The following is a 17,667-nucleotide window of genomic DNA, read 5'->3' as shown; positions in this document are numbered from 1 at the left end:
CAGATATGAGAAACCCTTCTCCTTTTCATTAGCACAAGATTTCTGCATGCTATAGTGTTGTTAAAAAATGCCAAATAAGATGCAATAATGGAAAGCATTACTACTGTGAAAACCAGCTCCATTAATTTTATGCCTGAATACAGTCCTCCAGAAAATAACATGTATCTAAAATGCATGTTGTCAGCATAAAAGTGAAAAACAATAAATATAATCAAATTTGACAATACTGCAGGGAGATGTCAGCTGGTCACGGTGCTGTGTGGAGACCGCATTTCAACACAGCAAATCCCAGGAAGACTAGAGTGCCCCACTGCAAACCACGTGGAGCCTGACCAGTACTGAGTAGCACAAACCAGACCTTGCCACAGCCTAAATACTGCATTGCCACTGGGCTAGAAACGCTCTTATAAGGAAGCTCTGGCTGCGCCATGGCCTATTTTATGTTTAGCTTGTTTCACGCAGGATTACATGGAAATTTGAGTCAGGCTTATTGAACCTCCTGATCTCTGCCTTCTTACTCATCTACCTTAGAGGACGCTACATTTATCTGAAGCAAGGAGACTAACCCCCAGTTCCTAAAGGGGAGACGTGGCTTTTCACACTACAGTCACCATTTTGCACCCACAGAGCAGCCCCACCTGAAGCCAGCTCCACGTGCAGCACACAAACCTCGGGCACAGAAATCAGCATGAGCTGTGAAACTTTGCAAAGGCAACAAATCCTAGAGGTACACTGAAACATGCTGACAGTCTCTGGAGACTGGGAGGCTGAAGATGCTAGGACACAGGAGGAAACAGCGTAAAGCCCTTTGGTAATTCAAACAGAACTGACTGAAAGAGCAACGTAAGACATAAGGCAGCTTGCAACCAAGCTGAGAGGTTTTACTCCTCTCAGCTCCAAGCTATGAGTTGCAGCTGCTGTGTTTTGCAGCTGTTTCTGTTAAAAAGCTAAAAGTTGGGATTTTTTTAGCTCAGCACAGAAGCTAAGACAACAGACCAACCTCTTCAGGCACAGCAGCCACCAGAGTAAAATAAAAAAAGGTGCTTGGGGATTTTTGACTGCTGCCACAGAAGCATAATTTCTTGGTTAACAAACAAGAAAGCAAGAAGGTATACATGTAAAAATTTGTTCATCAGAAAATTTGTTCATCAGAATTTTAGCCTCTTAAGCAGAAAGAATATGGGTTAATTCATGGGCCGGCATTATGTACTATCAGATAATTTAGCTGAGACCACAGCCAGAGGAGGGGAACTCCATGGGACCCATCACAGGTGGGTAAAATGGTAGTGGGGACTCTGAGCTGCCACATGCAAGTGCTTGCACTTTGGAAGAAAATCTGAACTACTCCCCACTGCCTAATTAGCTGATGTGTTGCAGTCATGGCTATCGCACTGATCATAAATACCGCCCTGCTAACGTGTGCTTCTCCTAACTGCTGCATGGCCCTGCTGGCTCTTCATCTTCATCTGAGATTGAAAGCTCCCTTGGGATGGAGGCTGTCTTTTTAGCTATACTGCAATCCAAATAAATATAACTGTGCCTGGATGCTAAAAAAGGCAACACTGAAAAAACTTTTATTCCGGTTACCTTAGCAGAAATAACTCCCCATCCCACACTGGCTGAAACAATTGAAAACATCTTCAAAATTACAATAGCAACTTCAAATACTTCTCCAGTAATATGTATGTCACGTTCACATAAGCCCGTCTCAAAACCGTACAGCTTAAACAGGAGACAGGATTAGCAGCAAGAGAGGAAACGTTCACAAAGCTCTTCCTCTGCTTGTAGAACCTGTGAAATCTAAAGGGCCCACCGAATATGAAAAGGAGCTCGATATATTCCTCCTGTTTATTCATAATCACAACACAAGAAGGAAAAAGTTGGACAGAAACAAGTTTAACTAACAAAAGGCCTTGCTGCCTACCATGCAACCTACAGAGCTCCCCATATAATTATCTGAATAAAGAATAACACCTGAAAACAAAACTCATTTATCATGATGACAATTTCAATGGAAGTGTTATGAACATGCACATTTGAAGAAACAAGCCAGTGAATAGAACTTCCATTCTCTCATTCCCCTAATAAAACTTGCCTGAGAGTTTCAACAGGAAACATAGGTCAAAAGAAATCCCCTAACTCTTCAACTCTTGACTGTGAATAGTGTCTTTTAAACACCACATTTTGTACATCTAACCCTCGCACTGTCCTCTGTTCAGCAGATGCATTCTTGGACTACAATTCCTGTGAAACACCCTGGCCCCTACTTTTTACAGAGAGAGTTTATGACAGATCACTCCTGTATGCTTACAGTTCATCATGGGCAATGCAGTTTGATGCAGGGACCCTGGCCTACAGAATGTTTGGGAGTTATATATGTTTCAACAGCACTTCAAATCAAAACCATGTCAGTATACAAATTAAGAGGGCAAACTGTTTTCCTTTTGCTGATGGAGACTAAATGTTAGTGTGAGGGGGTAATTCTATAGAAGTCATCTATCCAACCCTTAATCCAATTTTTACTTACACCAGACAGGATGTAGCTGGATTTTCAACTACCCAGTTAGGTATTTTGCTAGGCAATGAGAACTGATGAAGGGTATGCATGCCTGAAAAGCTTAAATAACTTGTATGTTTATATTTTCTGACCTATGAAAAGACCTCTCTCCACAAATTCTGATGTATCATACCATCAGAAGTACAACTGCAAGTAGCTTCCTTTCATAGGAGAAAAACAATCACCTCCACTCAACTCGTTGGGGAAAACATAAATCCAAACCACAACTGACAGGTATCTCTGTGACCAGGAAGACACGGCATTCACAGGAGGGAAGGATGTGGCTGCCTGGGTGTGGGGATGTGTATCTTCTCCTTGAAGTTGGCTGCTTCAAGGCTGGTTGCTTCAGTAAAAACGGAGGCCTTTTTTGTGATTATTTGGGGGCCCCAAAAGCATGGATTTGCTTATTAGAGCAAGGTCTGTGTTCCCGCATTCAAACGCTGACTAGCATTTCCTCTGTCTAAACTCATACTAGCCTGATACAGGAGCAGCTTCCAACATAACTTTTAATTCTCCTCTCTCCCTCTTGCTCCCTTTTTTAATTACATTCAGGATGTTTTCTTATTGATTTACTTGTCTTTGTATTTAGATGCAGGGATTAGAAATTTCACTTATATGGCAATTCAGTTTTCCATTAAAAGAAGCCTCTCATGCTATAACCCAGGGGGAACTGAGGAGAAGCTTTTGATGCATGAAGCAGACAGAGGCAAGATGATATTTGGAGATTGCATTGCACTCTGCTCTATCTTAGCATCCTTTGAAGCACTGCCGTGTGATTCATTGCTCTCTGACACAAAAGCCACTCCTCTCTTGTGGAAGCAACTCTCCTTTGCCAGGCGTTCAGAATAGATACCACGCAGCACCACTGCTCAGTGGGGCAGGTTAGCAGAAAGGATGTGTCATATTTCCAGAAAAAAATAATCAAACAACAAATCCTCCTGGTGATGTCTAGACCTCCTTCCAATAATTACTTGATAGTTGCATTCAGTTTGTGACCCATCAGTTCCGTGGGCTCAAAGATGGCTTTGAAGGAGTCTACAAAAAGTAACTAACGAAAGCAAACCTTTTGCTGGAAGGTTTAAACTCATTCTGCAAAGACAGATCCTCCTTTTGAAACTTTCAGGGTATCAAAAATTAAAAGAAAATATTGAAAAGTACCAATTTAAATAATGCAAAGATTCAGAGGCCTTAATGTGCAAATAGAACAGAAAATCCTCAGAAAAGGAGTCTTTCTCTTGGCTTATTGCTTTCACTTAGTAGCTATTTGCATTTCTACAATGTCCTTTCCAAACAAACTCGGGCCACTCTCCACGCTCCCCTCTGAAGTACACTGAAAACAGTGAAGCACTCACAAATCGTGTGTTCCACCAGTTGACTGAGTACTGGATGCCTTCAGTTGTATTGGTGATGAACTACATCTCTGTCACTCCAAGAAAACTCCAAAAGGGATGCTGCTACTACCTTCTGCAGAGCTCAGGTGACGCTGCGAGTTCAGTATTAGGACAGGATTTGCCTGCTTGTTACATTATTTATGCAGAACAGATTGCTTGGCAATTACGATTAAAGTACAATCACAGCACCATTTGTACTCGTTAGGTAAAGAGGCGAAAGTTTTTTAAGGCTTTAATACCTTGAAAAGTACCAGGGTAAGTGGAAATGACTGTGTTCTCTCTTACTAGCTGCATGGTTATTTATACTTTTGCAGATTACCATGGTACAGCGCAATTAGGCTTTGGAAATACTGTTCAAACAGAGAAGTTTCAAGAGCTCTACTGAACAATTAACCCTTAAATACCCTTAACAGGAATAAACCTGCAGCACATGCTCAAAGTCTGTTCCAAACAGGGTCTTGTAAATTACAGGGGCAGAAAGAAGTACGACAGACCATCTGGTAATAAACTGCCTGCAAGCAGAGCAATGGCTCAATGCATTGAGAGTTCCACTGACTACACTGTTCAGCAGGTTGTGCACCAGCTGTAAGGCACCAACTAAATCTGACAGAGGGCACTTGGTCTCCCTCAACCCCTTGCTGTCTTTTTTTTTTTTTTTCAATTTATTTTTTGTACTTTTTAAAAGGCATATCCTGTCCACACCACAGGCAGGAGGTTAGGAGAAAGGTGGGAAATATTGGTGATTTCAGATGTCAAGGAACCGGTCTACTTACAGGGGTGAATTTAGGGTGGGCTTTGTTTGGTGTGGGTTGCTTTTTTTGGGACACACACACACACACATGTTTAGGAGATTTGTAATTTATTGTAAACACACACACAAACACATTCTGTCCAACAGCATGCTTCCCCAGGTCAGGACATGCCAGTCTCCCAAGCCAGACTAGGAGCACGGCAGGTACATGACACCATGCCAGTCTATCCATAGCAGAGAGGACACCAGCACCTCACTGTGGTATCTCCAGTACTTTAGTGGCTGCTCTCCTTACAGCCCAAGGCAACACAGATTCACTTCCAAGATGGCCATTGTGGCTCACAGGGCTGAGGAATGTGGCTAAGCTCAACTAAAATATTATCATGCACTATGTTGTATATCCTCTTGCACACCATTCTAGCAAGCATGGAGATTGTTCTCAGTGCCAGTCTCACAGCAGACTCCAAAGAATGAAGAGACTTGCCTAAAGACACTCTAATGCAGGAAGAGAAACCTAGGACCTGTGTGCCAGAGAAGTACCTTTACATCAAGAAACCCTCTTGTGTTTGTAGATCCCACTTCATTAAAGCAAAGTGTTCTTAATCATATGTCCCTTTTCCAAAAAGCAACTGCAGTTATCTCAGATATGCCCCCACCTCCTCCCCATATCAACGCCCATTACTCAGCCTCCAGTTTTACAAGAGACACAGTGCAACCCCTTTCCATGCCAATTGCTGTGATTTCTATGCTCTGCTTACCTCCACAGTGAGCTCTCCGTAACACTCCCCAAGTTGAAGTCGTAGAGCTTTGTCAGAATGAGAATCACCTAGGGAAGGGGAAGGGAGGGAGGAAGAGAAAGGGAAAAGAGAGAAAAAAAAAAAGTTTTCCTTTAGACCATGTAACAATACACAAGGCACCTGATATCACCCAAAGCATCAAGTTTAAAAGAAAAAAACAAAACCCAGAGCACAATGAAAATCATTAGCTTAATGCATCATGTAATTTATTTTAATCTCAAGATGTTTTGCATGCCAACAGGAACTGATGAAACATTATGAACCATCCTCTATAACTATGGTTATTAATGCCAGGGATGGATTCAGATGTGCCCATGCTAATTCAACTGCCCAGTCAGAAATTACAGTCGACTTGTCCTGTTTCTTAAGGTACTAACACAAATCAGTGAGTCTCCATGGAAATACTTGGCAATTTTGTTTACGAAGATCCCCATCTAACAAAACAGTCTGTTTTGCCCAGGATGAGTTTCTTTGTTCTCCACCTGCTGTCACTCGCTCTGGGAGCATGGGAATTTCCACATGCTATGACCTTTCTGCAGTGGTAAAATAGAGGGACATGGAGCATGATATGCAGCTTAGACACTGAGCAAGACAAAACTTCAGCTGCAGCTTTAGTGCTCAAGGTGAGTCCAAGCCTTCAGGACCCACTGACTTTCTGGTGAGCCATGAACCCTCCAAGGCATGCCCCCATAAAACTGAAGTAGAAGAGGGAAGTTAAGCAGTACATGAGGGATCACAGGGAAATATGACTTCCCTCTGATATTCTTCACAGGTAAACATAATCCTCCTAGTTACCAGCTACATTGCACAATGCCCTTCTCTCCCAGAAAGGGAGCTATGCCCTCTGATAACCAGTGAGCTGCTGTGCAAGCTCCCAAGCTCAGATGGGATAGGAACTTACGTAGAAGGCAAAGAGGTTTCTTAGTAGAAGTTAAGAGCATCTGACCATCTGCTCCTTGCATTTTTAGCATAACTATGTCACACAGTTCATACCCTTGTTGTCTACAGGGCCAGACTCGGGAACAGCTTTGGGGCATCCCCCCCACCTCATTTTAACATTTCCTCCTTCCAGGATTCAAGAATAGGTTAGTTCCCCTTGTATCTGCTTGGGCTGTGAAAGCATCTAGTGAAATTTTTCGTATGTACTTGCAGTTTTTTGTTTTGTATTTCACAGCTGGGCTAAAAGATGGGTCCAAATTAGAGATGTGAGACCCAAAGGGTTGGATTTATTCATATTTTCCTATATCACAAGGATCTTCTGCACTACAAAACCCACATGCCCCTCCCTTTTCCTCCTCACACAGCAGTGGGACCTGCCACACCTTTCATTTGGGTTTCCCAGCTGAAAGGCTGCTGGGTGAGGAGTTTAAAGCTTTGCAGAAAAATACCAAACGATTAATCAATATCACAACCGCTGCAGCAGTCAGCTCTTGTCAGCATAATACCAGGAAGAGACCTGTTCAAATTGTAAGGAACCTTGGTACATGACTATGCAGTCATAGCCCAACTTAACAGCTTTAAAATAGATGTGCTGAGCATTCCTCTCTACTGGATTCACTTTCCCCATCCCCAGTTGCATTTTGTCCCTTTATTTCCCCATGCAGGGATGTTTAGGAGGAAGATAAAAGCCAAGCTGCTTCCAGCAGGGTGTGAAAAGGAACCTACCAGGCAGATTTGAGTCAGCATATGCGAGCCCATGTCAGCCTAAACCAATGCTGTGCCGTGAGGAAATAAGGGCAATATCTTTTTTATCACACCTTAAATCCTGCACACACCTTCCCATACAAAGGGGGAAAGAATCAGCTGCAACTGAGGGAAAGCTGTGCAGTCTGCTCCCAGCTAAAACCTGTAGGATATGGCATGTTTAGAATGTTCCCCATCTTCCCACAGGGGCTCAGACAGGACCCATTTCCAGAGCCTCCAGGAAGCCACGTAGCACAGCACAATCCCTGCCAGAAATGACACCCTTCTTACTGCTAAGAACTTTGGTTTCACAAAGTTAGTTTCCCAGTTTCAGAGACTAATCACATTGAAGACAGCTGGATGACTTCTGTTGAGTTCAGTGGATCCTGGATCCAGCCCTAAGTATATTAAATAAAATCTCCGTGTCCTGGTCAAATTTCAATGGAGTAATTCTGCCTTAAGGTGCAATTACAACTGAAGGAGGCATCCATACTCTCCCAGCTCTTGGCGTGCCTCTCCACAGATCTCCTACTCCCTATAATTTTGAAGATGTCACTTATCTATCATAAACCCTGAAAACCACAGCATAACACCAGCTTTACAGGAGTGGGTTGAATCCTACTCAGCTCCTGGGTATAAATCCAAAGTAAAAGCACATTGTTTAGTAGGGCTTTTCTGGACTTTTGCCCAGGATGACTAACAAAAATCCAGCTCTGCCTGTTGTTCATGCATGGAAAGCGTGAGCATCCCTTTGCAGTTAAGTCTCAGAAGGGATCCCAGAAAACAGGAGCTGCCTGAGGCAGTGGCAATACACAGAACAGCCATCTACAGCAACCTGTCCATAAAATTACCCCCAAGCCAAGCAATGTGCTTGCACCCCAATCCCATGACCCCAGACACCCTGTCCCCTCTTACTTTTGAAACAAGACACTTCAACTTCAAAAAGCTCAACTCTTGCAATGGTTCAGGAATTTGAAAATCAGAAAGGAGCAGAGGGGCTGAACATACAACCTTGCCAGGGAAAGCTGTGAAAGCACATTCCCCCACAACGCTGCCTCGTGAGACCACAGAGCAAATGCAACTACTAACGAAGTGTCATATGTGGTTAAGACAGAAATCAAAGCCTGAAAGGTTTCAGAGTTGTTTTCACGGGGTGCTTCTGGCACAGCCTTGCAGAGGAAACTTCAAAATGTTGCAAGAGGATATTCTGTGGCCTCCACATCATGTTGTCCCAATGGTGCTAAGCAGAAACTAGCTGGGATATCAGGGCAGATGTGGGCAAGTACAAGATTTTCTAAGACAGTTTGGTATTTGAATGCTTTAGTTGTAAAAGAATGGAACACAATATAAGGAACACTGAACATATTTTTCAAAACTGCATTCTGAGAGGAGAAAAAGAAATGGGAAAAAAAAAAAACCCCACTGATTCAAGCCAAGTCACTTGAGTCCGATTTCTACTTTGTAGTTGAGGAAGCTCAGCTTGGTTTTGTCGACACTACAAATAACCATGGCTCTTCTGTGCTAGAGTAATTTTGCATGAAAATTTTAATGGTTTTCATTTTAAAAGCTGAATTCAATTGAAAATTGGACATTTCACATTTACTGTACTATTGCCAAACAAAAATAAACATTTTCTTCCCCTGAACTGAGGGAAATCTAGAATTGCCACCCTGCAGAAAGTGCCCACTTTTCAACCTAAATTAAGATGAAAATGTTTTTCTCTGGGGAAAAGAAGTAAAAATAAACCCCAAAAAAGTTCCAGGTAACTGATTCAGAAGCAGCAAAAACTTACACTTAGGCACTCTTTAACCAGATTAAAGAAAAACCCTTATTGTTCCAAATTAAACTGTTCCTGTCCATCAAACCAATCTCCCCAAAATTAATTTCAAGGCAGCTCAGTGCCGAACTCCACTTTTCTCCAGGGTCACACTGCATGCTCCAGGGAACACAGCTCAGATGTGAAATTTCCCCTGTACCCTATGGTCCAGGCTCCACAGAGCCACACTGCCTTCCCAGGACACCCCAGGGGCAGGTGTCCCTCGGGCACCAAGGGGCTCAGCTGGCTGAGAATGAAAAAAGGGAGAACTGGCCTGCAGAACAGAGTGGGGAAATAGGCCAAGCTGAATTACAGTGCCCTTAAGGCAATACAAACCCCCTGGAAAATGCAATTTCAAGCTGAGCTTACACAAAACTAAATGACCTGAAAAATTCAATAAACTGTTTTGGTTTTCTAGACAGAAGTAGGGATGGAGGAAGGATAATCAGAAAAAATATTTTTTCTTTGGAAAAAAGTGATGTTCCAGTCCCAAAGGATTTTCCTCTTGCACTTGTTTTGCACACATACCTGCCCACAGTCTGCAGTTTCTGCAGAAGCTCCACTGTCTGCTGAATACCCTGCTATAAGGCTTGCATGGAAAAAAAATGTAAACTCCTGTCAATTACTTATTTTCAATGGCTTATATATAATACAAATTAAGAGTCCCTGGCACTGTATGGTATACTGAAGCAGTAAATCCAGATTTAATCTGATGGACCACTTCTCTAAAATGCAGACAGCAGGTCTTCACAGCCACCTGATCCAGCAGCCTGGAGTCTTGACACAACCTGGCTGGCACGAAACCAGAAAAAATACAAGCAGAAATGGTAGCCTGGGTTTTATTTGATGTTGAAAACATCCCTGAAGGGATCCCTATTGTTCTGACAATTATTAGGAATCTCTGAGGCCATAAATCACAGAAGTGCTCAGAAGCTCTTCAGAATATTCGGTGGTGTAACAATTTTCATGCTCATAAAATTTTACTATGAAGGAAAATTACATTTATTCATTAAACCCTCCTCCAGATCTTGCCAATTCTAAACTGGCAAAGTGCTTTGCATATACCTCACAGTGGAATATATAGCTCTGTTTCCCACAAATGAGAATGTAAAGGCATTGCAGTCCCTTCAGCAGGTTGACAATCAACTTCAGGACTACCAAGAAGTGTCATATCAAACTGCTGTATCGGGTGAGACAGGAGGGAGAAGAGCACAGCAGCCAGAGAGAATAGGTTATCATTTCAGGTAGACATCTGAAAAGCCAGCACTAATCCACTTCATGAGATTCATCTCCTCTCTAAGTGATCCTGCTATATCAGCACAGAGATTAACACAGCTCATCAGTAGCCCTGTCCACATATTTACAGAGTGTAATTAACAATGAGCAAAGGGATGAGCTGGGCATCACACAGCATGACGAAGAGATCATGGACAGATTTACACGTGAAAAATGAGAGCTCACTCTGGCATGCTCAGGTCTCCATTTCTTGCCTACGGATCCACTCCCACCATGTTTGCAATCTTTTCTTCCCCCACATCCTCAGCCACAGGAAGCTTGTTTAAATTTTCATCCCATCTGCCTTTCCCCAGTTCATATGAGAGCAACAGCACCCAAGAGTAATATTGAAAATGTGAGCAACCACAGGCACCTGGGAAGCAGTACCAGGAAACTTGCTCACAGCTGAGGGCAAATTGGCTTAAAACGCTCTGGGACCTAAAATCCAGCAGCACCACTCTATGGACATCCCTAGCAGGTTCATTGTTCCCCTCTTTGGTTCTTTTTTTGGCTGTTGGTAGGGTTTTTCAAGCACAAAATTGTTGATCAGTTCAATTACTAAACTCATGAAGTTATTTAGGGTGACGAATTTGCTAAGTAAGGTGGTCATTCATATAATCTCTGCATTCAAAACTAACTCAGGCACAAGCCACCAATATCAAACTAATTTTCCCACATAAATGCTCAGGAAGTGGGAAATTCATCAGTTATGTGCTCAACACACATTTGCTTCTAAGTATGTGGTGGGTTAACCCCAGCCAACAACAAATCAGCCACCCAGGGGGACAGAAAAGAGAACCAGAAGAACAAAACAGAAAAACTTGTAATTCCACACAAAGAGTTTAACAAGTGAAAGATTAAAAAACAAAACAAAACAAAACAAAACAAACGCCCAACAACCCACAAAAGCCAAGGATGCAAAGGCAGTCACTGAAAAATGGCTACTTTGGAGAGATGATTCCACAGTTGTTACTGCTAAAGATACCAGTATGGGACAGAATACCTCTTTGGCCAGTTTAGGTCAGCATGTTCTAGCTGTGCCCCCTCCCAAACTCTTGACTGCCCAACCTACTCCCTGGGCAGGCAGAGTGAGAAAGAGATAAAACCTTGACACTGTGCAAGCACTGTTCAGCTATACCTAAAACACCAGTGTGTTACCACAGAATCATAGAATCTTTAAAGTTGGAAAAGACCTCTAAGCTCAGCAAGTCCAACCGACTGTCTGATACCACCATGTCAACTAAACAATGTCCTGGAGTGCATCCAGGGATGGTGACTCCACTGCCTCTCTGGAAAACCTGTTCCAATGCCTGACCACTCTTTCACTGAAGAAATTTTTCCTAATATCCAACCTAAACCTCCCCTGATGCAACTTGAGACCATTTCCTCTTTTCCTATTGCTCGTTACTTGGGAGAAGAGACCAATCCCCACCTTGCTACAACCTCCTTTCAGGTAGGTACAGAAAGCCAACACTAGTTTAACTGAAAATAGAAACCACAGCATGACACAGGGTGCTATGAGGAAAATTAACTCCATTCCAGCTAAGTTTTTGCCGAGATCAAGGCGCAGTGATTCTCAAACATAGTCTTGGTCCCACCAGAATCACTTTATGCAAATACTCCCACAAAACCATATGCATGCCTCTGTGTGATTACACTGCACATCTCCATCCTCATTTACTCTGGAGGTCTAAGTGCAGTTAGTACCATCTCCAGTTGTAAGGTGCATATAGCATTATTACAAAGCTCCCAGGCAAGGGATTTAAATTCCATGAGTGTTAACAGATGCTGCAAGCTCCACCAGTGTGTCACAAGTGTCATCTTTGTTTTACTGATGAGGAACCAGAGGCTGAGATAGTGTTTCTCTACATGAGAACACTCAGAGAGAAGAATCCAAATCAACTTTTAAGAGTTTGGTTCAATTCATTTTGCAAATACATCACAAAAATCAAATTAAAGATCACGTTACGTTGAAAAAGAATCTCCATCCAGGAATTTAGCATAGCTAAATAATCCACTTCAACACATTCAATTAATTTAAGCTAAGAAGCATCACCTGGAAGATAAGGAGCCAACCCAAGTTTACCCACAGTAATAGAATGATTACCAAAAAAAAGTAATATATACATCTCACACACCAATCTACCTTCTTTTCCCCTGCCTGGTGAGCACAGCTGAAGAAAGCTTATCTCCAGATACTAGCGGTTACGGAACAGCATATCCTAAGAGAAAAGAAGAAAACAACAGTGGCACTAACAACAAACAGGCCAGATCCTGCCCACTGGAAATCAGAGTGACACTTTTGCAAGAGTAAAGTGATGCCAACTTAAGGAGCAACAAAAGACTTTTTTTTTTCTACATCTCTAGAGAGATGAAAACTATCTGTGGGTGACCTCAGGCAGTGCAGGCAAAAGAACCCTCTGAAATTGAAAGAGACAAGTCCCAAGATCACACACAAAAGCAAAACATGTTCTAGTAAACCTGTGATCTCCAAACAGCTGAGACTGTCAAATTTGTCCTCAAAACAAGAACCAGTAACTAAAAGAAAGGTATTCTCCTTTAATCCTCCTTTGCCTATGTGTCTTTTCACTTCCCAGTACGAAAACTGCCACAGTATGCTCTTTCTGTCCTCCCTTTCAATGTAAATTCAGCAGCAGAATAAGCAGGAGCTAGAGCACAAGAAGCAAGTCTTCCCATGGATTCCCCTGGGACACTGCAGACAGATCACATTATCTTCACAGAATCGCCCTCGGGATGCAAGCAGCAGTTTGAAATTCCCATTTATAGGGCTTGCAGTGAATGAACAGAATCTGAGGGGGGGGTGGGAAACAAAACCACAACAGTGTTTTGCAGAAAGAGCCAGCTCTGGAAAGCACAGCTTTCTCCTGCGTGAGTACCAGCAGGAGCAGGGCAGGATTCTTGGATGTTGGTTCTCTGCTTTGGCAATTTGAGTACAAACCCAGCCTGTCAGAGAAAAAGCACCCATTGGCATCAACACTGAGACAGACACCTCTTCCAGTGCCATGGATTTACCTTTCTGGGCTCATGCAAATCTAGAAAGGATTTTTAATTGAACTGGACAGGGTGTCTCATGCTTTTGGTTTTAAATACAGTTGTGAATGCAGCTGAATAACACCACCACCAAAGCAATGACTAACGCCTTCAGGACTCAGGAAAGGCATATCACTATAATGTTTTATAACCACATGGGAAAAGAAGTCAGATTCTTCTTCTCCACAGATTCCAATTGTTACCTAATGAGGAGTATTCATGGCGATTAGTCGTATAGGATCTGCAAGTCAGCCCAACTGCTCTTCCATTGCTACTGCACATTAAAGATAGGACAGTAACTCTCACATAACATTTTCTTCAAATGAAATTAAAAAAATTAATTGGTAAATCTTGCCTAAATTTCACGAAATGCATCTCCTGCATACCTACATGCTTACCTTTAGTGGATGCAGACAACCCCTCCCCCCCCCAAATTACAACTACATTCTTAACATTCCCTTCCTAATAAGAGGGAATGGTTATCAGCATGGTTATCAGTCCTTAGAGAGCAGGTGGATTCTGTCCCACAGGATATAGTAAAGACCAAAACATAGCTACCAGGTCAGATCATAAAACCTTTCTACTCTTTGTAGGGGCTAAAGAAACCCCACTGCTCCATAAAAGTGTTATTAGGCTTATCAGCCACAGAGCACAGAATCACAGCATGGTTTGGGTCGGAAGGGACCTTGAATATAATCTAGTTCCACTCCCCCAACAGGCGAGTGTCTGGGAAACATGTGGTAAATTTGCCACCTTTTTAATGACAGCAGTAAAACATGGAAGAAATTTAAGTAGAAATTCCAGACCACCAAATAAAACCCTGCACTGCAGGGCAGGGTGGACACATCAATGCTTTCAGCAGCTTGCTTTAGTAGGACTAGTGCAAGAAGTCAGACAGAAAAAAACCTCCCAGGTTATCTGACCCACCCCCTTGACAAGGCACAGTTGACCTCCACAGACTCTTTGCCAGCTCTTTGGGATGGTCTTCCTGCACATAAACACACATTCCCAACAGAAAAGACATCTAGATCGCTTAAAATAACAGAAGCCTGAGCTTTATCTCTGTGTAACTCAGTTAAATAAAAATACAATCTCTCCTGGCAGGTAGTGATATGATTTAAGGGTCCCCTATCATACATTACAGGAGGTGATAGCAAAGAACTCATAATTTATTTTTATTGATTCAGCAACCCATGCTGGATCATATCTCCCAATTCTTCCCCTTTGCTAAGAAGACTCCACCAAAGCCTTGGGAAATTTAATTTTATCTTTTTTTCCCTTCTCCATCTTCCTTTTAGAGCTGCCGTGTGTATGTTTCTACCTTAAGTTCAAGAAGGAATGAAAAAAGGCCCCAGATACTTTGCTGGCTCTGTTCTCATTCCAATTATCTTCTGATACTATCTGAGAACCAGCAAATTTTGTGCAGCATTTTAACTCTGTGGAGTTACGTACCTGAGAAAAGGACACTTAAAGCTTCTGACATGGGGACCCAAAAAGAAGGAATGACTTGAACTCCTCTCACACACATATACATATGTAAAAACTACTGATCTTCCTCAGATTTTAATTACCAACTTAACTGGCATTGAAGAGAGCACGAGCAAGAAACTCCCTCTCTCCCCATGTACAGGAAACGGACTGCATAACCTGAAGTCCTTTCCAGCCTCACATCTGTGACCCAAAGATGTACATGCTCATGTGAAAATGCCTCATTGCTAGCTCAGGAGAATACCAGCACAGGATTAGGTGCTCTGCCACAGAAACACATGCCTATTGTGCTCCTTAAAACATGGCCTTCAACACAACAGCAGAGGATCCACCTTGTCAGCAGCACAGTCTGGTCACTGGCCTTGCACTCTGAGCAGGGAAGGGTGTCAGAGCCTCCCACTCAATTCCCAGCTTTGTTGCCTGCTCACCCACCTGCAGGGAGATTATTTTGTGAGGGCAATATTACTCTGAGCCAATATAATTCAATTTTAAACAATATTACTCTCAGAAATCATCTTTCTACAGGGGAACCAGTCCAAGTGTTGGAGTTTCACAGATGCTTTTAATGGCCAATTAAAAGACCTTCTACTCTGGACACTGGATCCTTATTATCAACAAATCCAAGTACCTTAGACTTTGGCTTATTCCCTTCCTTGGAACAGCCCAGGCGAGTAAGTACTGGAACAGTTCACCAGGCAACCAGCATAAGCACAGAGGGAAAAAGGCCAAAACACACAAACTGTTTTGTTATGGTTACTGCAGGTACCAAAGTCCAATGCTTAGAATTTTTCCCATATTTACTACCTGACATTGAATGGCTGTAATATCATTAGTATAAACCCATAATTAAGCATAATTATTTAAACACACATAGGTATTTAATAAATATAATCAAAAGTGAAATATGAAAATTATCACAGAAAGAGTAAGATAAAAAGACAGTTTAGAGTATGAGTAACTATCACAGGCAACTTGGGTCAGTCAGGCTGAGCAGGACACATAGGATCAGAAAGTGCTGGAGACAGACAAGCATGAGTCAGGGCTCTCCACAGACAAAAGGTCAGAAGCAATGGTTTGAGTGCTAACTAGCCAATTAACATATTTTTTACATTATTATAGATTCAACAAAGATGAAATGATCTGATTATCTTATATATTAAGGTAATAAAAATGTAGTCAATCCAACTGACTGCACTCTTCTGACCTTGAACCTGTATTTATGTGGCAGTTTCTGTCTGCAGATGCCCAAACCTACCTTGAAACTTGGTAGCTTAGCTGTGGTAAGGTCAAACTGTGCCCTAGAAGCCCTTTTCCCTACTGATGTTCCTTTGAACTAATCTTTACTTGCTATATTTACTTTCATTTTTGTTCTGTCTTTATCACTATCATATGTTTCATCATCACTACAGTACCTGAAATACTTGTGCCATAGCTACATTGCATTTTTGGGTTTTTTTTTTAATTATTCTTTGTGTTGTATCATTAAGTAGTTAAGCAAAACTTTTTTCATCTGTTCCTGTGAAAACACACTCTCTGGGCAATTTCCCTTCTTTGTTCCTGTGCTGAGCAGCTCCTTGCTAATACCAAACACCCCTGGAGTCCTGATGCTATCTCCTTTGAAGGGCCTAATCAAGCAGACTCACATGAAATCTGCCTTGGTATGTATATCCAGAAAACAGGCTGGAAATGATTCCTCTGTGTACATACACAGCATAGAGCCAGCCAGACGTAGCATCCTCCATCTAAAGGCTGTAAAACAACTTCTTCCTATGGAGTTCAGAGGAACAGGCATGCCAACAGCACACTGTCTTATGGAAGACACTAGCAACAGCTTCCATCACCTGCAATACAACGGAGGATAGAGAATCCTTAAATCCAAGATTCAGCTTCTCATTCTTTATGAGGCATTCAAGCTTGCATACCAACTCCTCCAGAGAGGAATGCTAAGCAGCATGGGGCAAAAGCTGTTTGGATTCTGCTGGATAACCCAAAGAACTGTGCGACCTGGCTGATGGACATTCACAGTAGACAGGTGCCACGCCATTGAGCTCTGCCTCCAACTGATATTTAACTATTTCATATTGCAGCAGCCTCAGCAAGAATGAACACTATCTGTATCACAACAGCCTGTAAACAGCCTCACCCAGAGGTGAGCAGCCTCCTAGCAAGTGGAAGAGGAAACGTGAGCGGTTGCTGTCCTGCCTGCCTAACAAAAGGAACGGTTTCTTCTCCTTGTGCTTGGCCACATAAAGACTTCCAACCTCTGAATTCAAGGGAGTGATAGGATGCCCCCCTCTATGTCAGCTGAAAGAGCAGGCCCCTAAGATGCCCTACCATGGGAACCTGTCCTGGGGCTAAGGTTTCCTTCAGTCAGCAAGAGGCTACAACAGTCACACTCCATGGACTAAGCCCTCAGACAGACCCAGGGCCTGAGAGGGACAGTAAAGGAAGAAGAGGGGCCCAAACCTCCAATTCAGAGCTCTGCTTTGTCACTCAAGCCAGACAACCCATCTTCCAAGCAGCCAGTTACCAGTTCTGTGCTTGCCAAGGAAATAAAGTGTGGGAAGAAAGATGCAGATAATAGAGAGTGAACTTTTTTCCCCCAGCTATTTCCTAAAAACAGGTAAAATATATTTGCTTAAAATCTGACCCTACAGGAAGGGAAAAAAACCCACACAAATTCTTTTTTTAAAAAATAAATAAATAAGTTAGTAATTGTTCTCTGAAGGACTGGCACCAACTCTGGGGTGGAAGGTGCATGAAGGAATGTGTCAGGAACCACAATAAAATCAGAACTTTTCATATTGGCCCAATATTGTAAATTTGGGTGGCAAATTAAGAAAAAATATATTCACTCG

The 17,667-nt window shown here is 42.4% G+C and overlaps 1 protein-coding gene across 1 annotated transcript in view; it reads right to left on the bottom strand.

Annotated features, from left to right (window-relative positions):
* The window catches only part of SORCS3 (sortilin related VPS10 domain containing receptor 3), a gene marked incomplete at both ends in the record, with an annotated part of 300,986 nt that overhangs the window by 197,478 nt on the left and 85,841 nt on the right, over positions 1-17,667 (bottom strand). The window contains one exon of the mRNA XM_084265556.1: positions 5,458-5,525. Coding sequence (XP_084121682.1) covers positions 5,458-5,525 — 68 coding nt within the window. The remainder of the gene's footprint in view (positions 1-5,457; positions 5,526-17,667) is intronic.

Source organism: Gallinula chloropus (assembly GCF_964237585.1).
Source record: "Gallinula chloropus genome assembly, chromosome: 5".
Classification (NCBI taxonomy): Eukaryota; Metazoa; Chordata; class Aves; order Gruiformes; family Rallidae; genus Gallinula; species Gallinula chloropus.
Note: the sequence above shows the minus strand (reverse complement) of the source record. Positions and strands in the feature narration are given on the sequence as shown.